This window comes from Aethalodelphis obliquidens, unplaced genomic scaffold (genome assembly GCF_003676395.1).
Source record: "Aethalodelphis obliquidens isolate GAN/ISIS:26980383/991018 unplaced genomic scaffold, ASM367639v1 scaffold31, whole genome shotgun sequence".
NCBI lineage: Eukaryota > Metazoa > Chordata > Mammalia > Artiodactyla > Delphinidae > Aethalodelphis > Aethalodelphis obliquidens.
This window is the reverse complement of record NW_020837975.1, coordinates 7,768,070-7,791,188: the sequence shown is the minus strand read 5'-3', so window position 1 is coordinate 7,791,188 and position 23,119 is coordinate 7,768,070. Positions and strand designations below refer to the sequence as shown.

Below are 23,119 nucleotides of genomic sequence, written 5' to 3'. Positions count from 1 at the left end.
TTCCCTGCCCAGGGATCGAACCCAGGCCCTCTGCATTCGGAGCGCTGAGTCTTTCCCACTGGACCACCAAGGAAGTCCCCAGGTTAAGTGTTTACTATGAACAAGGCGCCTAGCTAAGTGCTGTGGGAATATAGTTGTAGAACACACAAGCCCACAGTATTGCACACCCTTTCTGTCTTTCCTGTCCAATAGGCCTCACCCTGTTCTCTGCTCACAGTAATCCCAGGAGCCCTTCAGATCCCTCCTCAAAAGCCATCATCTGCCCAAAAGTCTTCCCCAACTCCAGGCTGAGTCACTCTCACCCTCAAGCCCCCCTCCCCAGTGCAGGATGCACAGCCCACCCATGTACTCAACAGCTCTGATAGGGCTGGGGTGGGTGGTATCATACATGATCTGGCCCACAGAACTCTACCACCTTCCCCTCACCGAACATTTCCCTTGGAAAAAGATGCCCCTGTCACAGAGCAGGGTGGGGATGGCGTGGTATGTGTTTTCAGCAAACACCCAGAGTTAGTAGGAAGGCAGGCACTGCTTCTAATAAAACATTACTGAACTTCCTGCTTTTTATGAAATACCACTGATAAATTATTATTTAAGTCAGAAACAACACAGAGGATCATAACATACACTTGAGCACAAGAGATCTGTGCTAAACATACAGATCTCCCGGGGCTCCTGGAGCATCACTGTCGTCCACTCTGGGTCTGCTTTGACCCTACTGAGGCCTATCTTAACTCCTATTTTATTTATTATTATTATATTTTGGCCACATCTCACGGCATGCGGAACTCCCCCAACCAGGGATCCAACCCTCGTCCCCTGCAATGGAAGTGCAGAGTCTTAACCGCTGGACCATCAAGGAAGTCTGATGCCTATCTTAAAGTGTCTGTCCCCACAGCCTGAGGTAGAAATGACAAGGAGGCAGCCCAGGCTCAGCAGCTCTTGGTAATACAACTCACCCAGCCCCCTTAGCCCCAGACCCTTCCTGCTGGCTGGGAGGCCCAGATGGCCTCTCTGCAGCCTGGAGCAGGGAGACAGTTGACCCCTGGGATGGCCAGGCTCAGCCCTGACCCCCAGGCAAGGGGCAGGATGAGGTGCTCAGGGCAGAAGTGTCCTTCGGGAATCTGATGAGGGAGGTCCGGGAGGGTGGTCCCTTGGTGGATGGTCAGGGGGCCAGCTGTCTCAGGGCAGCCTGCAGGGACTTCTTCAGGAAAGTGGTATTGAGCTCCAGAACTGCAGCCAGGCCCAGCCTCTGGGGCTCACTGATCTGGAGAGAAGGAAGAATCATGTCTGGACTCCAGCAGCTGATCCCTCCCATCTCCCCTCTGCCCCTGGGCTCTGTTTAGTTAGAAGAGAGAAATCCAGGACACAAGGACAATAGGAGGAGATGACTCCCTGAGCAATCTATCCTCATTATCTCACCATGGTTAAGCAAGGTGTTTGGATTCAGGTAGACCTGGGGTCAAATACTAACTGCACAACGTACTATGTCAGCCATATTAAGAATAGTTGACAATTATTAGGTGCTTACTATGGGGCAGCACTTTATATGCATGACTTCATTTAATCCTCACAATCCTCCCATTTTACAGATGAGGAAACTGAGGTTCAGAGACACTCCACTGTGGCTGCCACATTCCTTCTGGGCCACTCTTTCTTCCCTGACCTGTTGCTGCAACCTCTGACCCATCTCTGCCCTGTACCTTCACTCTGCAATCCCCACTCCTTGCCAAGGCCAGAGGTTTCTTTACAGAATACAAATCTAATCAGGTCACTCCAGCTGAAGGCCCTGAGATAACCTCTGATGCCTCATATTGCAGGTCCTTCCAGGATCTACAGAGGGTCTTCAGAGGATCCAGGAGCTTCCTGAAATTGTGCATAAGATGTGTATTCATATTTCCATTTTTCTGGGAGGATGTATGCCTTTCACCAAATCATCACATAGGCCTGTGATCCCAAGAAAAGGGTTAAGAGCCAAGAGAAGACCTGGTCTTCAAGATAAAGTCCAAGCTCCTCACCATTAACCTACAGGGCCCTCCATTAGATGCTACCATGACTTGGCAATGTGACCTCAGGCAAATTACTTTAACCTGTGTCTCAATTTCCTCACCTATAAAATGGAGCTAATAATAGTATCTTCTCATAGGACTAACACCTGGAATAAACTAGTGAGTTAACATATGCAAAGGGCTTAGAACGATGCCTGGAACATATGAGGGGCTACAAGTATCAGCTCTCAGTATTTTAGCTCTCTAACTTCATCCCCTACAGCCATCTACTCTTGGGATTTTAGGCCTCAGCTACAATGATGTACCTGCAGATCCCCTGGGACATTGAGTGCTTACACCGTTTCTTTTGCCTGGAATGCCCTTTCCTTCATCTCTGCCCTTGACTACCACTCACCCTTTAAGACTCAGGAAGCCTGTCCCAACTCCCAACCACAAACAAGGTTTAGTTGCCCCCTTTTCCTCTGTCATCAAATGCCCTGTGCATACCTTTCACCTGGCTCCTACCAGATATTACAATGAGCCAGTTATCATCTCTCTCCCCTCTCACTAACCGGGGGAGAGGGTCAAGTCCAGGACAGAAACTGTGATATGGTCACTGTTGATTCCTTAATGCCCCAGATAGCATCTGGCCCACAGCAGTGTTGGCTGGATGAATGAACTCCTAAGCAGTCTCACTCCCCTGTCTTGGGCTTGAACTTGTGGTTTCCAAGGCTAACACTCAGGGTTTTCTCCCTGACAAACATATACCCTCGTGGCAGGCTCAGAGCAGCACGAGCAGCCCTCATGGCCCTACCAATACTCACATTGGCCCGATACTTGGTTACCACTGTCAGCATGAGCTTGGCATAGGCCATGGACGTGGTGGCTGCTGGCCCCTCTTTACAGAGTTTCTCCATCAACACACTGAACTTCTCAGAGGGCATCTCCACCTGCACACATTAGATCAGACAGTAGCACAAGAAAGGACCCTGGATTCAACTCCCAACTCCATCACTTCCTAACCAGGTGACCCTGTGCAGGTCACTTAACTGAGACTCAGTTTCCACATCTATAAAATGGGGCTCATGATGTCAAACTCTGAAGACTGTGAAAAGGATTAAATGAGATTATGCACATAAAGCCTAGCACACAGGTCTCAAAAAATGGTGGCCACTGTTGCACAGGCTCAGATTAGGAGATGGGGGACAAGGATCCCTCGCCTGGCTTAGTGGTTGAAGATATAAAGGAGTGAGGTCCCAAGGGGGCACTGGCAGTATAATAACAACAGATCTTCATAGTCACAATTTAATAAACACTTATTATGCGTTAGGTACCACTCTGAGCACGTTACACCAATTATACCATTTAAACCTCACCCCAGTTTTATGTGGTAGGTGCTATCATCACTCCCCTTTTGCAGATGAGGAAACTGAGGCATAAAGAGGTTAAGTCAACTACCTACGTTATGAACAAATGAGGCAGAATTTTAGGTACTGATATATGGAAAAACTGCCGAAATGTACTGTTAGATGAAAAAAGCAAAGTGCAGAGCACTGAGCTTGGTGTGTTACCATCTATGTAAAAGGCAGGGGAAAAGTAAATTTCACCATGTGTCCTTGTATATAGACAGCATCTCTGGGAGGGTTCCCCTGCAACTAGTAACACTGATTAGCCCTGCGGAGGGGAATCTCGGTGGCTGGGGAAAATTTTTTCACTATATCCTTTTAAGCGTTCAAAATTGTGAACATATGAATCTACTACCTATTCAAAAATAAATTAGGCACTGTCCCTGGCAGTCCAGTGGTTAGGACTCCATGCTTCCACTTCAGGGGGCACGGGTTCAATCCCTGGTCGGGGAACTAGGATCCCGCATGCCATTCAGTGCGGCCAAAAAATAAATTAATTAAATTAAAAAATAAATTAAATTTACACACACACATCAAAAAGTCCCTCCCCAAGGCCACACAGCTACTAAGAGGCAGAGCTGGGATTCACCGTGCAGTCAGCTCTCTGCTACCGGCCTTTCAAGCCCCTGGACCCTCCCACTGTCATGGGCACCCTGCCGGAGGGCAGTCATCCTGCTTGCCCCTCCATCACTGAAGGGGTCAGACACCCAGGAGCTGCACACCCAGCCACAGCACTGCAGCACTTCTTTGTCCACTCTTCCCCAAGGCAGCCTGCTCACCTGCCGCTCCAGGAGTGACTGCAACACCAAGAAAGTCTCTTCCTTCCAGGGCAGCTCCAAGATCTGTCTGCAAGGCACAGGCCCCAGTGAGGAAAGCTCAGCCTCCCACCTAAGCCTGAATATCTACTGCTCCTACCCCAAGGCAGGGCAAGGCCCTGGGGACAGCCAAGATCTCCAGCCAACAGAGGAAGTAGTCAGAGCCCCCCGATGCTGGTGGCCATCTAGCAGCCACTGCTGCAGAGCCCATACTCAGTGCTGGGAAGGCCACAGCCCAAGACTCCCGGGACCTGACATGAAGGATTTGGCAGTGAGAGGTACAAAGGTCCCCTGGAAAATAACCAGGAGTTGATAGTGCCTCCTGAGTTTGAAAGCGGAGGACGACCCAGGGAAGAGGAGGATGATGATGGGTGAGATGACACACAGGAGGCTTCCTAGAGAAGGCGAGACCTCCCTGCGGAACCCAGCCCACGGTGAGGTCCACTCCAGCTACACCTACTGTCCTCAGCTTGTTTGGAAAAGCAGGATGTCACATGGAAACGGTGTGGCTTCTTGGGCGCACAGACTTGGGTTTGATCCCAGGCTTTTGCACTTGCTGGCTGTGTGACCTTTGGCCACCTCCCTCAACCTCTCTGAGCTTCAGTTTTTCCATCTCTAAGGTGGCCACAGCACTTACCTCACAGGATTGCATGAAGACTAATGAAGTAATGAATCTAAAGCACAGAGAAAGTGCTCAATAACTGGTGGCTGGCAGTATTTTTGCGACTGTCCCCTTCTCATATTATACTTAGCATTTCATATTTCATGTTAGTGTCCAATGAGATCTCACCTACTCATTATTTCTACATGTCTGTATCTTGACTCCCCAATTTTGATACCTAAATTTAACACCAATTTAATAACAACATTTGAGCACTCACTAGGTGCCAAATACTGTGCCGAGGCCATTAAATGCATTATCACATTATCTAGAAAAACTCTACAGAGTTCATACATGGAAACAGAGGCTCAGAGAGATGCAATAACCTGTTTAAAACTCACACATTTAAATAAAAGGCAAGGTTGAGACCTGCAACCATGTCTGTCTGACTCCAGAGCCAGTGCTCTGAACCACTACGCCATGTTCCAACTACGCCAAGAACTCAAGAGCAGGAGTGCCAGCCTCTTCACATTCCCGGGGGCACCTGGCACAGAAGCCTGAAACCCTGGGCTTGGGAAGGTGCATGGGATGGCAACTAACAGGGGCCCACAGGTGGGAAGGCACAAGCTAGGCTCAGGACAGCGAGAGGGGGCAATGGCTGTGCCACTGCCTGTATTTCAGGCACGGGCCCTGGTACCCAGCCGGCTCCAAGTCCAGAATGCCAAAAGCAGGTTTGGCCAGAGGCAGGAGGTGCGGGTGGGGCCAGCGTGGAGCTTGTACACTCACCCCAGCATTAGAGCCTGCATGTCCGGCTCCAGGGCCTCGTCCTTTGTAAGGCAACACAGTAACTCTGTTTGAGCTGGACCTGGGTGGGCAACAGCAGAGGGGAAAAGTCTGGGAGCAGCTGGCAGGAGAGAATGGGGCTAGCAGGGAACAAAATGCCTGGCCCTTTACAGGTGGCATCGTCAGGGAAGCAACAGGTATCTTCATTTATTGAAAACTCAGCTCCTCCAGGGCCACCCGGGGGGTGAAGGGTGCTGGGAACAGACAGGGAAGAGCTACCAGGCCTGGGGCCCATTCCAGAATTACCTATTCCTGGGGCTTGGAGCACAGGGCCAAGGAGGGCTCTGCAGACGGCGTAGGTGTACTTAGTACAGAAGGAGGTCAGGGCAGTTGTGAGCAAGCGGGAGGCTGAGGAAGTCAGGGAGAGAATCTACAGCCAACGGGGAGGAAAATATTAATTTCTTTCTTCTTCCTTCCTATCAGTGTTTATTGAACACGTATTTCAGAGGCTCACACATTACAGTACAGAGAAAAAAGATCTTTCATCTAGGACTCACATGGATCCACTCATTGGAAAGGACACATAGCTCCCTTCCCCAGCTCCCAAATCCCTGATCCCAAACCCCAAATCCCTTCCACTTCTCTAAGGATCTGGGGCCCAAGAAGGAGGAGTTAGATGCCAGGTGGGTAGATGGCCTAGGGGGTTATGCCCTTCCCTTGCCCCAGGCTCCCCAGACAAGCAGATGCATGCAAGGCTGGGAACCCCCTCTCCCACCCTACTGAGGGTTCAGACTCTCTCACTCACTGTCTCTGGCACTCCATGTGTATCCCAGCGCACCTACCCGTCCAAGGAAGAGGCTCCTGGTCAGCACAGTAGCATTGCTGAGGCTGAGGTCTGGTGAAAGGGCCAGCAGCCAGGTGCAGAGCTGCAGGAGACCTGTGTCCGAGAGCTGTGGGAGCTGCAGCTGGGCACACACCAGGTCCACCTGCCAAGGAGGAGGGAGGACACCGGGGCACTCAGCCTGTCTCTGCTGGGCTGTCTCAATCCAACCGGGCAGCAGAAGGGGCGAGGCCAGGACACTCCAGGGTAAGGTAAGGTGGGGAGAGCTGCCCTACGGGGAGGAACCAAGGGCTAAAAGAAACCACTGAGGGTCACCCCTGCCCCTGAGACCAAAAAACCCAACAAAATCCCCTCCCCAAATTCCTACATGAGGCAGGGAAACACAAATTTAAATGGAGAGGGACCGTGTCCTCAGGGCCAGGCGGTTTTTCTGGACTCACCTGGCCAGGACTGCATTCGTGGAGAAGCTGCAGCTCAACTGGTGGGGTGCCCTCCAGCCCTTCCAACCCCTGGGAAGGCAAGTCCCATGTTAGGGCCTGCAGAGCCCTCAGTGACAAGTCACTGAGGCCACTCCTTCAATTGGCAGAGTGGATGGCTAAGGACCCCTTAAGGTGCTACTAGAGAGGAACTTGCCTGGAATTAGAACCTGTCTCAGGTTAGACAACATACTTGGACCAAGAAAAGCCTTTGCAGGGACTGTCCTCAGACCTTCATTCCAACCCCCTCACCCAAACAGCCTGTGCCTCACTGCACTGGGGCTTCCCTGGGCACAGCTGGGGTCCAGGCAGGGGGCGGAAGAAGGGTTATGGGTAGCAGAGTAGGGCCAGTCACCTTCCCGAGGGTCTTGAGCAGCTGCTGCAGCCTGGGAACTTGTTCCTGCAGAGGAGAGCCCAGTCACTGCCATGTCCCCACCCATGCAGCATGGCCCCCAACCCAGACCCAGCCCCCTCTCTGAGAAGGCCCCAGGTCAGTGGGCACTAGCGGGCAAAGATGATTCAAGAGAGCCAGAACGTAAACCTTGCAAAGTGCTTAAAGGACTCAAACTAGACAAGACCTATGTAAACCCAACTGAACAGACTTGTCTTCTCTGCATACATCCTAATGGGGGCAGACCCAGGCCTTGGGCTGGGAGGACAGGCTGGATGCTGATATGATTCCCCCATTCCCATAAGATGGGTGGCAGGGGTAGCTCCAGAGCCTTTCCTCTTCCATGGTACCCTTAACCTCACACTATTGATCATTAGGTCAAGGGCTCCCACCTCCAGTAACTCCTGTCCCCACTCCCTCCTCTGTAGAATCTGTGGAGCAGAAATTACATTCCCTCAACCCCACCTCCTTCCCCTTGCTCCACGGACTACAGTCATCCGAGGTGGGACACAGTATCCCAACCGGCTTAAACCCCCCATTCCTGAAGAATCACTCGAAAGCAGCCTCCTCACCCTAGTACCTGGATAGCTCTGGGCAACTCCAAACTCTCAGGTAGGCCCTTGGCATCCTCTAGACTCTGACCAGCCTCACTGGGCTTAGCCCCCAAAACAGGCTGGTTCTTAATGGACGATGCACCTCCTCCATTGGCCAGGGATTCCAAAGATTCATGTTCAGGTCTGTTTTCCTCATGACTTTCTTCTTCTTCCTTTTCCAAACACCGGAGCCTTTTGGGGGCCCTCTCCCCCTCAGGACTGGCAGGCTCTTCCTCCGCTTCCTTTCTGCGTTTCCGAGGCCGCTGGGAGTCCTTGTCCTCCTCCTGTTCTGTCCCTTCGGGATCTGGAGCCTGGGGCAACTTCAACTTCCTGCCCCCTTGGCCCAGCTGCCTACACAGGCCTCGGAGCTGTCTCTGGCACCTTTTAGACAGTGGGGACACTCCCTCAGTGGAGACCCCAACACCCAGATCCCTTCGCAGAAATTCCCCAAGGGCCCGGAGCCAGGGATCACGGTCGGGGCTTGGATCCTGCTGCACAACCTGCAGCACAGGGTGGAGACTGCTTTCGGGCAGCGACGGCCAAACAGCCATCAGTAGGGACATCAGGTTCCTCTGGCATAACGGGGGCAATCGCAGCAGCAGTGGTTTCCTGGGTAGCAGAGGGAGAACAAGCAGTTAAGAGTGTCTTGCTGAAAGGAACATAGGGCAGACTGGGTAGAGCTAGAGGCTAGACGGCACCGGACAGATGGGGGCGCTGGTGGGCAGTACCTGCGAGTCGGTATGGATGGAGGAGGGGACAGCATGGAAGTCATTCAACAAGTGGGCATCTATTCTACACTACACTAGGCCCTGCTCTTTGACATCTCCTATTTCAGCTCAGAAATTCACGTTGAAACCTACCCTATAATAGATCCATGCTTGTTTTATGTAAAAAAGAAAAAGAAGCCCTTTCCCAAACTTTACGTAAAAATAATACTCCAGAATACTGAGCAACGCTTAGCCTGCAGCCCTGTGCTCCCCTTGGCAGTCCCCTGGAACTCACAGGGTCACATCTGTCCAGCTCTGATGTTCCTTTCACTGAACTGAGTTCCTGAGAGGCAGAAGCAGTGTCTCTTTCCTCTGTGTCCCAGTACCCAGCACAACACCAGCCTAAAGCAGGCACTTGGTGCACATTTATTGACTGAATTAAATCTCTGAGAATACGTTTCACAGATCAGCAAGACTGCTGTGGACAGAACAAAGTAGCCATCTGTAACGTGACAAAGGCACGAATGCAGATGCTATGTGACCTGAGGCTTGCTGGAGTGGCAAGCAGGTCATGAGTGCATCTAGCCCACCACCCATCACACCTCTGCACCTCTGTATACATGACTTTGTGGGGCTGTTTGTCATCACACACAGAGGCACTTGGGATATATAAGAGAGGAACGAAACCTTTTATTTTTTTGTGGAGAAAAAACACTAAATGAGAGAAAAAACTAGAGTAAAAGTTAAAAAGATCGTCAATTTGTGGTGGAGGATACTGAAGTAGAGAAGTCGGGAAGAGCCTACTCCAAGGACTTTTACCTTTTTTGTGCATGGATTCCCTTATCAGAATAAGAGGGTTAAATGCATAAAATACATAGCATTACAAAAGAAAACAATTATACTGCAGTACAGTTCTATCCAGGGACCGCAGGTTACGTTCCATTCCCCTTACTCTGTCCAGAAAGAGCCAGACCATTGGGTAAACATATCTAGAGCGTCCAATTTGCAGATTCAGAAAATTCTATTGAAAGAAATTCAAGATGGAGTGTGGGAAGAAAATAATAGAACTTCTATATCTATTTATCTAAAACATGAAAAATTAAGTATTACAAATATTTAAAATATGGATTGGCCCTCCATATTCCAGTGTCCAACCCAATTCTTAGGGAGGAGTATTCAAGGAGAGTGGGAGGTCTGCTCTTCAGCCCCCTAGAGGCTGAAGGTGGCACCTCACTACGTTACTTTCTGTATTTTACTTAACTAGATAGTTAAGTGCATCTATGGACGCTGTATTATCTTTCTTAACAAAACGAACCCTCACAAAATGGACACATGGCTTACAAGGATGTCAGAAAAGAAACTGACTACCAGTAAGGGAAGCACAACCTAACTCAAAAATGGCAGAGCTGACACTTCTGCTCCTAGTAGGGATTCTTAGCCACATAAAGAGGGGGAAAAAGTTCAAAGTCACCCAAAAGACTAAAAATTATCAAGAACACCATCCTCAAGGTAAGAGATCTTCCCCTAAACTGTATATTATGCTTTGAAAAACTGATAATATAAAGCCAGCATGATCAGATGTTTATTGTCATTTACCACGTTTAAAATTTCTATTTATGGGGACTTCCCTGGTGTCGCAGTGGTTAGGAGTCCGCCTGCCAATGCAGGGGACACGGATTCCATCCCTGGTCCAGGAAGATCCCACATGCCGCAGAGCAACTAAGCCCGTGCGCCACAACTCCTGAGCCTGCATGCCACAACTACTGAAGCCTGCGCGCCTAGAGCCCGTGCTCCGCAACGAGAAGCCACCGCAATGAGAAGCCCGCGCACTGCAATGAAGAGTAGCCCCTGCTCTCCGAAACTAGAGAGAGTCCGCGTGCAGCAACGAAGACCCAACACAGCCATAAATAAATAAAAATAAAATTTTAAAAAATTTCTATTTATGTATACTTGACAATGTACGTATTTTAACACACGTGTACTCTTGACCTATACTGGAGGTAAGAGATGGAAGTGTGTGATTAAAATTAGTTAGAATCCACTGACACAATTATTCATTTACACCCAACCGAGGGCAGGTGTCTTTCGTCTAGGTAGGCAGCACTGCACCCAGTACCTACGCTATGAGGGTCTGCCGGAGGCCCCGCCTCACAGGGCGCGCGGCAGGGACCCGCTCTCGGGGCAAGTATTTCACCTCTCTGTGCCTCGGTCTTCTCACCTAGAGAAGTAGGTAGCGCCAGCCCCTGCCTCACACCACCGTGGAGGATGACGGGCGGCGCCCCGAGCTACGCCAGCGGCCGCCGCGACCAGCAGGACAGGAGGAACGCGGGCGGACAACTTACAGCTCCAGGCGACAGTCCGGGCCCTCCACTACTGGCTCCTCCCGGCACAGCGCCTCGAAGACGCGGTCCCAGCCGAAGGGCTCCCCGCCGCGGCCGCTCAGAGCCCGCAGCACCCCCAAGCCGCGCCGCGCCCCGTCGGGCCCCGCCTGCAGCGTCTGCAGCAGGAGGCGGGCGGGGGCCTCTAGGTGCGCCCAGGGCGCCGGCTCCGCGCCCTCAGCCTGAGCGGGTGCCGCCTCCGGGGCCTCCATGCCCGGGGCCAGGGAGCCGCGCTGCCCCGAGCTCTGGTTTCGGGCCTCAGCTCCGGGGCCTGGGGAAAGGGAGGCGGACGACAGCGCCGTCCCTGATGCTGCGGCCGGCCCCTTCCTGCGCGCGCCACATTCCCTCCTCAGCGTTCGGGGAGGCTCTCGGACTCGCACCCCGCCAGCGCGCGAGACTTGATCTGTCAGAAAGGAAAGGAACGGGGAAGTGCGGCCGGGGCTGGGCGCAAGAGCAGGCCGGAAGGGGCAAGTAGGATAGGAGTAGGGAGGCGGGGCGAAGGCCGAGTGCAGATCTGCTGATGAGGCGGGACCAGAGTGGGGGCGGTGCCACTAGGAAATCGGTTAGTGGGCGGGGTCATGCAAGAGATAGAGTGGGGCGGGGCTTGATGGAGGATGGGTCCTCTGCGGCTGACCCTAACCTTGCTTCCTCCACCGATCGCTGAAGTAAGTGAGGGGGCGGGCGTACAGAATGGATATCAGGGATCCTGCTGGTTGTACTTCAGGATCCAAGCATCATTTAATTTCAGCTGATGCCCATGTTGCCTATAGATCATGGGCTTTGCCATAGGATTTGATCATAATTTACGATAACGTCACCTCTTCCACAGGCCATCAACTGGCATCATTGGGGTTTCAGTCCTCTCCAGAAATGTTCCATCTACTAATACACCCGAGAATGGAGTCGCAGTAAAACCTAATGCCATCGATATGGCCAAAGGCATTCCTGTAAACTTCCTCCCTAAGATCAAGAAGTGGCCTTGCTCTGGTTGTTTATAAGGGACCAAGAGTGCCTCCAATTCCCAGGGTTTTGGTTTAAGGAAATCTGCTGGAGGAGGCAGGCTTCCAGCGAAGGGAGGGACCATAGCAGAGGATAGGAATAAAGGCAGAGGGGAGAAGAGCGCCACAGCACCCCATAAACCCTACTTTGGGTGTCAGCTTGTATTTCCATCCTCCCAGCTTCTGCTGCCATGCACACATCCACTCAATCAATAAATCTTTACTGAGCACCTAGCGCTCAGGATGCAGGGAACAAAATAAATACCTTTGCCCTCATTGTTGCTGACCCTCAATTGAGGAGAGACAGACAACTAAGTAAGTAAACAATAGAATGTTTGTTTGTGATAAGTGCTTTCAAGGATATAGCAGGGAAGGGAGATAGAGTGAGGTAGTTTTAAATAGGTGGTCAGGCAAGAGTGCACTTGCTGGGGAGTAACAGGAGAGGTAACCAGACCAGATCTTGTGAGGCCTTGACATCATAGAGAGGAATTTTTCTTTCACCCTGAATAGTATGGGAAGCCATAGGCATATTTTATTTTATTTATTTATTTTTTTGTGGTACGCGGGCCTCTCACTGCCGCAGCCTCTCCCGTTGCGGAGCACAGGCTCCACATGCTCAGGCTCAGCGGCCATGGCCCACGGGCCCAGCTGCTCCGCGGCTTGTGGGATCCTCCCGGACTGGGGCACGAACCCGTGTCCCCCGCATCGGCAGGCAGACTCCCAACCACTGCGCCACCAGGGAAGCCCCATAGGCATATTTTGAACTGGATCTGATTTCCATTAGAGCCAAATTTTTTATTTTTTCCAAAATGATTTCAAGGGAGGGACTTCCCTGGTAGTCCAGTGGTTAAGAATCCATCTTGCAATGCAGGGGATGCCGGTTCGATCCCTGGCTGGGGAACTAAGATCCCACATGCCACAGGACAACTAAGCCCGCGTGCCACAACTACTGAGCCCGCACACCACAACTAGAGAGCCTGTGTACTGCAGCTACAGAGCTCATGAGCTCTGGAGCCCATGCACCACAACTAGAGAGAAGCCCACACACTGAAAGGAAGAGCCTGTGTATCGCAACAAAAGATGCATGCTGCAACTAAGACCTGATGCAGCCAAAAAATAAAATAAAATTTTTAAAAAATGATTTTAAGGGCTTCCCTGGTGGTGCAGTGGTTGAGAGTCCGCCTGCCGATGCAGGGGACACGAGTTCGTGCCCCAGTCCAGGAAGATCCCATATGCCGCAGAGTGGCTAGGCCCGTGAGCCATGGCCACTGAACCTGCGCGTCTGGAGCCTGTGCTCCGCAACGGGAGAGGCCACGACAGTGAGAGGCCCGCATACTGCAAAAAAAAAAAAAAAAAAAAAGATTTTAAGAGAGCTGTTGGAAAAGACTATGGAGTATTTCTTAAATCAGTGGTCCCCAAAATTTTTGTCACCAGGGACCGGTTTCGCAGAAGACAATTTTTCCACGGATGGGGGTGGGGGTGGGGTGGATGGTTTGGGGATGACTCAAGCGCATTACATTTATTGTGCACTTTATTTCTATTATTATTACACTGTAATATATAATGAAACAATGATACAACTCACCATAATGCAGAATCAGTGGGAGCCCTGAGCTTGTTTTCCTGCAACTAGATGGTCCCATCTGGGGGTGACGGGAAACAGTGACACCCGAAGGGTGTTGCTATGTCCAGTCTACTCCATTAGGTGCAGCTTCATCGTCACTTGCCACTCACTGGTAGAGTTTTGATATGAGTCTGCAAGCAGTTGATTTATTATGGTCTCTGTGCAGTCAAACCCCTCTGCTATTGATAATCTGTATTTTCAGCTGCTCCCCAGCGCTAGCATCACCGCCTCAGCTCCACCTCAGATCACCAGGCATTAGATTCTCATAAGGAGCGCGCAACCTAGATCCCTCGCATGCGCAGTTCACAGTAGAGTTCGAGCCCCTCTGAGAATCTAATGCCACCGCTGATCTGACAGGAGGCGGAGCTCAGGCGGTAATGTGAGCCATGGGGAGCGGCTGTAAACACAGATGAATCTTCGCTCACCGCCCACCTCCTGCTCTGCGGCCTGGTCCCTAACAGGCCACGGACTGGTATCGGTCCGTGGCCCGGGGGGTGGGGACCTCTGTCTTAGTGCCTGCTTTGCAAAGGGCAAAAGAGTAGGAAATAAGTTTCTTCCAGGAACCTCTATCTCAGTTTATCAGTTCTAACTTCATAGGAGATGGTTTTGGTCTTCAAATGACCAAATGATGTTGGGGGCAAAGGGGTGGAGGCCCTGATAAGTAGTGGGCGGGGCCAAGAATGCTAAACAGCCTTCAATGCCCTGCCCATCCTCAACTGCAGCCTTATCGTGGTGGCTCTGGTTCATGCCCACCCGGGTCTGCATTCTAGCCAATGGGAAGGAGAATAGGGAGAAAACTTCCAAGTGTGGTTCTTGAACCACACTTGGAATCCACAAGGATTCCAAGGGGGAATCCTTGAGACCCTTTCACGGGATCTCTGACATTACTATTTTTATAATACCTACATTATTTGCCCTTTCTGTTCTCATTCTCTTATGAGCATAAAGTGAAGTTTTCCAAAGGCTAAGTGACAGGTGATATTGCAACAGATTAAATGCAGAAGAAACCCTTGGTGGGGGTAGGGGTGAGGGTGCACCTGGGCTATAAGCAGACGCTCTTCAGACACGAGCAGTGATGGCTTAGGTGCACTTTATTGGTTTTCTTTCAGAATCCTTCTACAAAAGAGTAAAGTTAAAAACCAAGTCCCTGGCAAGAGGGTGAGAACCCTTCCTCTTTCCCGAGAGCCATCCCCCCTCCCCATGTTCCCCAGCTGTGTCACTGCTGCAGTTCATGGGTGTGGGGCACTTGCTACTTTCATCCCCCACCAAGCTCCAAAGGGAAAAGACCTACCACCTGGCAACCCCTGCCCCTCAGCCCCATCCCCCCACACGTTGATCCTGGTTACAGGAGGCAGTGGTAAGAACTGTTGGGGTCCAGGAGGAGTTCTGAACCCCAGAAGGCCATGGTCAGGGCACAGTCCATGAAGAACACTTCCTCCTCTGGCTCGGTGCCCCCTAGGAACGCTGTTTTGCCCACCACCTGAGAGTAGAAAAAGAAATCAGTGAAAACCCCTCAGCTTCGACCCCAGTTGTATGTGGTACAGGGGAATCAAGGCTGACACATAAGGTTAGGCAGGTTGTACGTAGCACAAAGGTACCACATCTAAGCAGGCACCATTAATGTCACAGACATCATACATAGGTTTTACATTTATCACAGACATTTATTATAAACCATGGCCAGCAGCCTCCCCGACCCCTTATCCCTGCTGTTACCACCTCACTCACAGAGGCCAGCTGCATACTCCCGGGCCAGGGAGGATCAGAAGTCGGGGCCTTATCTGGGAGCTGGTGCAGGTAAATGCAGTCCGACTTGAAGGGGCAGCGGCCATTCCCCCGCATGAAGAACCGGCATCGAATCTGGCTATGAGAGGGCAGAAGGATAGAAGACCATCACCTTCAAGCCCAGTTGCCCCAGGAACAAGGGGCACTCAAGGCCGACATGTAATGTTGGGTAGGTTATACACAGCACAAAGGCACCGCCACATCTATCCTGGCACCTCTAGGGTCACATAGACAAGTGTAGATGTTATATGTATTACAATTATTTCCCAGCAGATGGCAGTAAAGTGTCTTAAGTGGTACCTTTCTCGTAATTCCCACAAAGTCTATTTGGGACAGCAGTGACCCTGGGAATCTCCTTTCCTTCTTTGAACTAAGTTTCAGTAATACCACCAAAGGAGGAGGGAGAGCAGTTAACCCTACAATGTGTCTCTGTAACCAGGTTAGAACAATGCCCTCTTCTGAGGGGTGGTCTTATGATTTGGTAACTGCTAGCTAATGAAATTGATTAAGAAGCTTCCCACTTCTGAGATTTCAAATTTCATTCTGTGAAAGGTCAGATACAGGAAGGGCTTGTGGGCAACTCGTGATCTGCTTAAGTAGGAACAGCTTTTTCTTGCACAGAAAGATGGACGAGAGGGAGAAAAAGATAAAGCGCATATTTATAGCCTTTTTCCTTTTTCCTGCATCATCACCTCTCTGCTTGACTCCAACGCAGTTGAGTCTTTCCCACTTCCTGCAGTCCCAGCGTGAATGGAGGATCCCGCTGACTACCAAGCTGGAAGCCTGGGAATCCCTCTAAAATGACTGTCCCTCTTCCTCTTCCTACCATTTGACCAAACCTAGCATTAGAAACCCCTCCATCCAGATAGCATCCAAAACCACCCCACTCAACCTGACCAGATTCTCCATCAGTCTCCCTCACTCAGCTCTCACGTGATAGTACCAGTCCTGTGGCCGTCCATCTGGAAACATTAATCATCTTACAATTTCCTTTCAACCTCATGGTCAATTGGCTACCCAGGTATGGCCCTTCTTCCTCTCAAGTCAATATCCCCGCCAAGGTTCCTTCTAGTCCATGCTAGGAGTCAGAATGTCTGGGTTCAAACCCACTTCCTTACTTAAGCCCCATAGACCTTGCCTCACTTTCTCCTTCTACAGCATGGTAACAGTAAGAGTCTCTACTTCCATGGTGGCTTGTGGGATCTTAGTTCCCCGACCAGGGATAGAACCTGTGGCCCCGTCAGTGAGCGTGCCAGGTCCTAACCACTGGACTGCTGAGGAATTCCTATACTTTCTTGCTTTAAAAAAAAAATCAGAAATAAAAGCCAAGCAGGGCTTCCCATCATGCTGAGAGAACCAGAGTTTCCCTGTGTGGATCCTGAGCCAGGCTAGAAGAGAAACTTGGCCTTGACTGTCTCAGTCACTCACTATTATTCACTGGGCTTTCTGAAATAGTGGAAATAGCTCACACCCTCACTTGCTGTCTTGGTCACTCTGCACTTCCAGGATTTGGGGGATGCCATGCTGGGAACCACGGCTGAGAGGGTATAGATCAGGGACTGCTTCCCCTCTTTCCTAACCTGAGTCATGCTCCCCCTGCCAGAATCACCTGGTCCGAGCCTTGAAGTTCCTGATGAGTTGTTCCTTCTTAGGCCCCTTGCTCACCCAGAATTTGCAGGGAATGATGTAGCTGGAAGGGACACGGCACTGGGGACAGGCCCTGCGAGGTGGGATGGGGTGGGAGGTGGGAGAGGAGTAGTCACAAGTCCATCGGCCTGTCTCTGAGCCTACCCCTCTGTGGGACCTTTCCCTCCCTCCCTGCTGGCCCCTCCATGACACTGACTTGATGACACCCAGCGGGAAGTCCCCTCGGCTCTTCCGCCAGGTACGCAGGCAGTCCAGGCAGTGGGGGTGGCTGCAGTTGGGCAGGATGCCAAAAATCCGCTTGGCCTCTGGCTTGTCCCACACCTTGTCCATGCAGATGCCACACACGATGTCCCGACTGTCCTGCACCCTCTGCAGCCACAGGCAGGGTCAGAGCACATCCTCCCTTCAGCCCCCCCCCCCCCCCCCCCCCCCCCCCCCCCCCCCACACACACACTGTCACCCCAAATACGGCCCCAGGGAACACAGAACCCTCCTCCAGCAGGTATGGGCATCCCAGAGGTCCAGCATGGCATCCTCTTCCCCTCCCCCTCCACTACCTGCTGCACCTCAAGGTCCAGGCTTTGAAGTGGGGCCAGGAGCTCCTGGACAGGGTCTGACATAGGCTGAGACTTCGGGAAGTAGCTGTGATCACCATCAGCAGCTGTTGGGGAAAACTGGATCCATTCATTCATTTACTCATTCATGTGGTATCTCCTAAGCGTCTGCTGCATGCAAGGCCCTGAGGGTGTGTAAAGTTCTGTCCACCAGTAGTTCAGAGTCTACTCAGAATTATGTCTCTAACACAACTGTTTAGACCTGTGCTATTCAATATGATAGCCACCTGCCACATGTGGCTATCAAGCACCTGGAATGGAGCTAGTCTGAATTCAGATGTGTCATAGTGTAAAATACACATGAGATTTTGAAGCTGAATACCAAAAAGTCTCTAAAATGTTTCATTATTAACTTTTTATATTAATTACATATTGAAACGATATTGGATATGTAATTTTTGATATACTGGGTTAAATATTAAAATTAATTTCACTTGTTTCTTTTTCCTTTTTTTAAAATGAGGCTGCTAGAAAAATTTTATTTACATGCGTGAATTGTAAAATGATGCAACCACTTTGGAAAACAGTTTGGTGGTTCCTCAAAATATTAAACATAGGGTTAACATATGATCCAGTAACTCCACTCCTAGGTATATACCCAAGAGAAATGGAAATATACATCCGCACAAAAATTTGTACATAAGTGCTCATAGCAACATTATTCATAATAGCCAGAAAGCAAAAACAACCCAAGTATCCATCCACTGGTGAATGAATAAAACAAAATGTGGTATATATCCATATCCTGGGATATTATTTGGCCATAAAAGGAAATGAAGTACTTCTATATGCTGCAATATGAATAAATCTAGAAAATATTATACTAAATAAAAGAAGCCAGACACAAAAAGGCCATATATTGTATGATTCCATTTATATGAAATGTCCAGAAGAGGCAAATCCACAGAGCCAGAAAATAGATTCGTGTTTACCAATGGCTGGGAGGGGTTGTGGATGAAGAGTGATTGCTAATGGGCTTCTTTTTGGGGTAATGAAAATCTTCTAGAATTAAATAGTGCTACTAATAAGAACCTACTGTACAGCACAGGGAACTCTACTCAGTACTCTGTAACTACCTATATGGGAAAAGAATCTAAAAGAGCATGGATATATGTATAACTGATTCACTTTGCTGTACAACAGAAACTAACACAACATTCCAAATCAACTCTACTCCAATAAAAATTAATTTAAAAAAACAGTGCTAATGTTTGTACTACTCTGAATATACTGTATTACATTGAATCGTACACTTTAAGTTGGTGAATTTTTTGGTTTGTGAATTATATCTCAATAAAGCTGATACAAAAAATTCCATATGTTATATGGAATCTAAAAAAAAAAAATTGGTTCTGAAGAACCTAGGGGCAGGACAGGAATGAAGACGCAGACATAGAGAATGGACTTGAGGACACGGGGAGGGGGAAGGGTAAGCTGGGACAAAGTGAGAGAGTGGCATGGACATATATACACTACCAAATGTAAAACAGATAGCTAGTGGGAAGCAGCCACATAGCACAGGGAGATCAGCTTGGTGCTTTGTGTCCACCTAGAGGGGTGGGATAGGGAGGGTGGGAGGGAGACGCAAGAGGGAGGAGGTATGGGGATATATGTCTATGTATAGTTGATTCACTTTGTTATACAGCAGAAACTAACACACCATTGTAAAGCGATTATACTCCAATAAAGATGTTAAGGAAAAAAATTCCATATGTAACATATTTCTGTTGGACAGCACTGAATTAGAACAATAATTTTAAAAATAACTACTAGTATTTAGTGTTTACTCTGTGCCAGGTACTGTGCTATGCACATCACATATACGAACTCATCAAGACCCTGTGAGTAGGTGCTATTATCAGTGCCCTTTAGCAGATGAGGCAGTTGAGACTCAGAGAGGTTAAGTGACTTGTTCAAGGTCACACAGTTCCTAAGTGGTGGAGCCAGCATTTGAAACTAGGTGGTTTGACTCCACAGGCACCATGGTATTCTGCTTCTAGAACACAGAGAGCAACAGAGCCGGAGGAAAATTTCCCTCTGGCTGGGAATATTGAGGAGGGAGGGGGCGGAAGGAAATATAAACCTTGCTCAGAGACAGAGCAGGGACCCTGGTCTCAGATCTCACTTGTGCCCACCTGCAGTACCCCTGATGACTCACATGCTAGGGACAGGGACTTCCAGGAGCTGCCACCAATGTCCTCAGCCTTGCTGAACAACTCCTCCAGGCCAGGCTCCATGCCCTGGTAGGCCCCGGCCCAACCCCATCCGGCAGTCACAGAGGGCAGGTAGGAGGGCTCGGAGCCCCTGCGGGTCAGTCCCTGCGGGGGGCCTGACAGGGTGATGTGTGGCTCCGAATGGCGGCGGCCCCACTCAAGGTGGTGGGGAGGCTGCAGGTGGCAGGGAGGCTGCAGGTGCCGGTAGCTGTCGTGAGGAAGAGAAGGGTAAGGAGAAAGGGATAGCTCCTTCACGGCTCAGAGCTAACTCAGCCTAGTACTTGGAGCTGAGGGCAGAGGGGCTCTGGGAAGATGCATGGTCCATGAAGAATGATTCCTCCCTCCCGAGTCTCCCAGCCCGCTCCCCACTTGAGGAGAAGAGGCACTTACCCACATCCATCTCCGTGGAAGCAGAAGCCTCGCTGGAAATATCTGCAGACCTGGGATGCCTTCCGGTCCTGAGTGAAGCAGCGGCTGGACCCCCAGTGACAGGCCCCTCGGTCAAAGTTCCTAAGAGATCATTTGAGTCATGCCCAGCCCCATTTTAGTTCCTGCCTTTGTGATCCTTCTAGAAAGACGCTGTGTGACATGAAGACTCAGGCTTCAGGTTTGGTCCTGTGTTCAAATCCTGACTCCGCTTGATAACCCTGGGTGGTAATTCAATTTCCCTAAAGCTTGGTTTCCTCCCGCTTAAACATGAGGGTAACAATGCCTCCTGTTACCTCAGGGTTGTTGTGAAGGTTTTTTTAGATTTCGCACAATGCACATAGCAGGAGCTCAGTAAATCATAGTGATTCCTATTACTTTCTCCAAGCACAGAGTCTGGTGGGCTCTGGATTCAGAATTCTGGGTTCAGATTCCGGAACCAGGGCCTGCTCTATGGGCACAGACCTGTGTAGTCACGCAGGGGCCCCATGCTTGCTTCAATGTTCTGCCATTGCTGTCTTGAAATGATTAAATTTTTGAACAAGGGACGCTGATTTTCTTTTTGTGCTGGGTCCCACAAATTATATAGGCAGTTCTGCCTGGTACCACTACTTCTTGGTTGTATGAGCTTGGATAAACTTTCCATGCCTCAGTTTCTTCATTTGTAAGTTATCAGTACTTAATTCAGGGGATGATATAAAACGTCAATGAGATATTGTATGTAAAGTATAGTTATCCCTTGGTATCCGTGCGAGGTTAGTTCCAGAACCTCCATGGACACCAAAATCCGTGGATGCTCAAGTCCCTTATATAAAATGGCATAGGGACTTCCCTGGTGGTCCACTGTTTAAGACACCGTGCTTCCACTGCAGGGGGCACAGGTTCAATCTCTGGTCGGAGAACTAAGATCCCGAATGCCACGTGGCCCAGCCAAGAAATAGAAAAAATAAAAATAAATAAATAAAAATTTTAAAAAAGGGGCTTCCCTGGTGGCACAGTGGTTGAGAGTCCGCCTCAACCTCAACCGGGTTCGTGCCCCAGTCCAGGAAGATCCCACATGCCACGGAGCGGCTGGGCCCATGAGCCATGGCCGCTAAGCCTGTGCGTCCGGAGCCTGTGCTTCGCAACGAGAGAGGCCACAACAGTGAGAGGCCCGCGTACCGCAAATTAAAAAAAAATAAAATGGCATAGTATTTGCATATAACCTATGCATATGCTCCTGTATACTTTAAATTATCTCTAGATCACTTATAACACCTAATACAATGTAAATACTATGTAAATATTTGTTGGTACACAGCAAATTCAAGTTTTGCTTTTTGGAACTTTCTGGGATTTTCTTCCCAAATATTTTCGATCTACGGTTGGTTTAATCCACGGAAACGGAACCCACAGATACACATGGCCAACTATACCTGGCACATAGCAAGCCCTCAATAAATATTAGCTGTTCTTATCACTCTGCTGTCATCATTATCATCATCATCATCACCACTACTACAAGGACCTTTGAGGGTCAGCCTGTGAGGTGGGAAGGGTGGGAGGAGGCCAAGTTGGGCCAACATTTATTGAGAATCTACTATGTGTCCAGGCCTGAGCCAGGGCTCTGGGGACCTCTGCTCTTGTCGTGTGCTTCCTTGCCAGGAGTGGGAATAAGCCCACATGTGAAGTGGCCAGGGCAGCAGGGACGGGGACAGAGGTCAGACTCTTGTCCCAAGAGAACACAGACTGCCAGCTGATGCTGGAGGTCTGCCATAGAGTGGCCCCCACCATTCTCCAGAGAATTTCCAAGAGAGGCCCTGGCAGAGAAGCAGGTGGAGGAAGGGCAGGATGGGTGACAGGCACCCAGTCTTGTTGGTGAAGGTACCGGATCGTCAGGCACATGGTCCTTATTACAATGACTATTATTATATTATTACATAATATAATACTTATAATAACTGTAGTTGTTATTATGTTATTTTTATGGAAGCTGTTGTGAGGGCCAGGAAGGTAATATAAGATCATTAAACGGTAACTTTTGATTTTAATTCAGACCACTATGTCATTTTTGGTTTAATTCAGAAGAAATTCAAAGAATTGAGTGCCCCTGATATAACAACCTTTCATTTCCATTTGCTTATTTATGTGAACAAGATTTCTCAGTGCTTCCATTCATAAATATTAATTCCCTGGTGGTGCAGTGGTTGAGAGTCCGCCTGCTAATGCAGGGGACACGGGTTCTTGCCCCGGTCCGGGAAGATCCCACATGCCGCGGAGCGGCTGGGCCCGTGAGCCGTGGCCGCTGGGCCTGTGCGTCCAGAGCCTGTGCTCCGCAACGGGAGAGGCCACAACAGTGAGAGGCCCGTGTACCGCAAAAAAAAAAAAAAAAGAAAAGAAATAGAAATTGATGTTGATAACACAACATTGTAAATCAGTTATACCCCAATAAACATTTTTAAAAATAAAATTGAATAACAGACAACCCTCCTCCCCCAAAAAAAGAAACTGATGTTGAATCCGGTCTTATTCTAGCAATAAGTAATGTTTACCCATGGATACATGAGCTTTTTTGGTGGGGGGGAAGCAACAATCTCATCTAAATTTTGTAATGAAAATTTTGTTATTTAGTAATTAACTGTTAAAGTGTGTAGGGAGTTCCCTGGCAATCTAGTGTTTGGGACTCAGCACTTTCACTGCCAGGGCCTGGGTTCGATCCCTGGTGAGGGAAATAAGATCCTGCAAGCCTATGGCATGGCCAAAAGAAAAAAAAAAGTGTGTAATTTATTTCTTTTGATCAGTTGAGTACTACTAATAACTAAATCTAGAAAAAAGTCATATTTCTGTTTCACAA

General features: G+C 49.6%; 2 protein-coding genes across 13 annotated transcripts; both read right to left on the bottom strand.

Moving 5' to 3' along the window:
* Positions 1 to 106: 106 nt before the first annotated feature.
* Positions 107 to 11,426, bottom strand: FANCE (FA complementation group E). Of its 8 annotated transcripts, none has more exons than XM_027127050.1 (10): positions 10,944 to 11,422; positions 7,882 to 8,503; positions 7,266 to 7,310; positions 6,875 to 6,943; positions 6,436 to 6,579; positions 5,900 to 6,023; positions 5,597 to 5,675; positions 4,174 to 4,240; positions 2,813 to 2,938; positions 107 to 1,267 (listed from the first exon to the last, which is right to left on the bottom strand). In XM_027127050.1, exons 1-10 carry the CDS (start codon positions 11,189 to 11,191, stop codon positions 1,166 to 1,168), a joined length of 1,626 nt encoding a protein of 541 aa, XP_026982851.1. In that variant the 5' UTR covers positions 11,192 to 11,422; the 3' UTR covers positions 107 to 1,165. The 8 variants fall into 8 exon arrangements, 6 of the variants coding, with proteins under 6 accessions (XP_026982851.1, XP_026982855.1, XP_026982854.1 ...); XR_003437166.1 differs by having other exon boundaries at positions 1,149 to 1,262; positions 4,174 to 4,236; positions 10,944 to 11,424; XM_027127052.1 differs by having other exon boundaries at positions 1,149 to 1,262; positions 10,944 to 11,424.
* Positions 11,427 to 14,024: 2,598 nt separating this feature from the next.
* Positions 14,025 to 21,137, bottom strand: LOC113631027 (putative E3 ubiquitin-protein ligase makorin-1). 5 transcript variants are annotated; one of them, XM_027127046.1, is made up of 4 exons: positions 19,806 to 21,137; positions 16,996 to 17,772; positions 15,330 to 15,465; positions 14,025 to 15,081 (listed from the first exon to the last, which is right to left on the bottom strand). In XM_027127046.1, exons 2-4 carry the CDS (start codon positions 17,361 to 17,363, stop codon positions 14,944 to 14,946), a joined length of 642 nt encoding a protein of 213 aa, XP_026982847.1. In that variant the 5' UTR covers positions 17,364 to 17,772; positions 19,806 to 21,137; the 3' UTR covers positions 14,025 to 14,943. The 5 variants fall into 5 exon arrangements, with proteins under 5 accessions (XP_026982847.1, XP_026982849.1, XP_026982848.1 ...); XM_027127048.1 differs by having other exon boundaries at positions 16,996 to 17,707; XM_027127047.1 differs by having other exon boundaries at positions 16,996 to 17,694.
* Between the last annotated feature and the right edge of the window lie 1,982 nt (positions 21,138 to 23,119).

Coding starts and splice junctions, on each gene's coding strand:
- LOC113631027 (XM_027127046.1), bottom strand. CDS start 17,363: ATGGACAAGGTGTGGGACAAGCCAGAGGCCAAGCGGATTTTTGGCATC. Junction 15,466..16,995: donor AACTTCAAGGCTCGGACCAG/GTGATTCTGGCA, acceptor GCCCTCTCATAG/CCAGATTCGATGCCGGTTCT. Junction 15,082..15,329: donor GGAGTATGCAGCTGGCCTCT/GTGAGTGAGGTG, acceptor TTCTACTCTCAG/GTGGTGGGCAAAACAGCGTT.
- FANCE (XM_027127050.1), bottom strand. CDS start 11,191: ATGGAGGCCCCGGAGGCGGCACCCGCTCAGGCTGAGGGCGCGGAGCCG. Junction 6,944..7,265: donor TGCTCAAGACCCTCGGGAAG/GTGACTGGCCCT, acceptor TTGCCTTCCCAG/GGGTTGGAAGGGCTGGAGGG. Junction 6,024..6,435: donor GGAGCCTCTTCCTTGGACGG/GTAGGTGCGCTG, acceptor CGTTGGCTGTAG/ATTCTCTCCCTGACTTCCTC.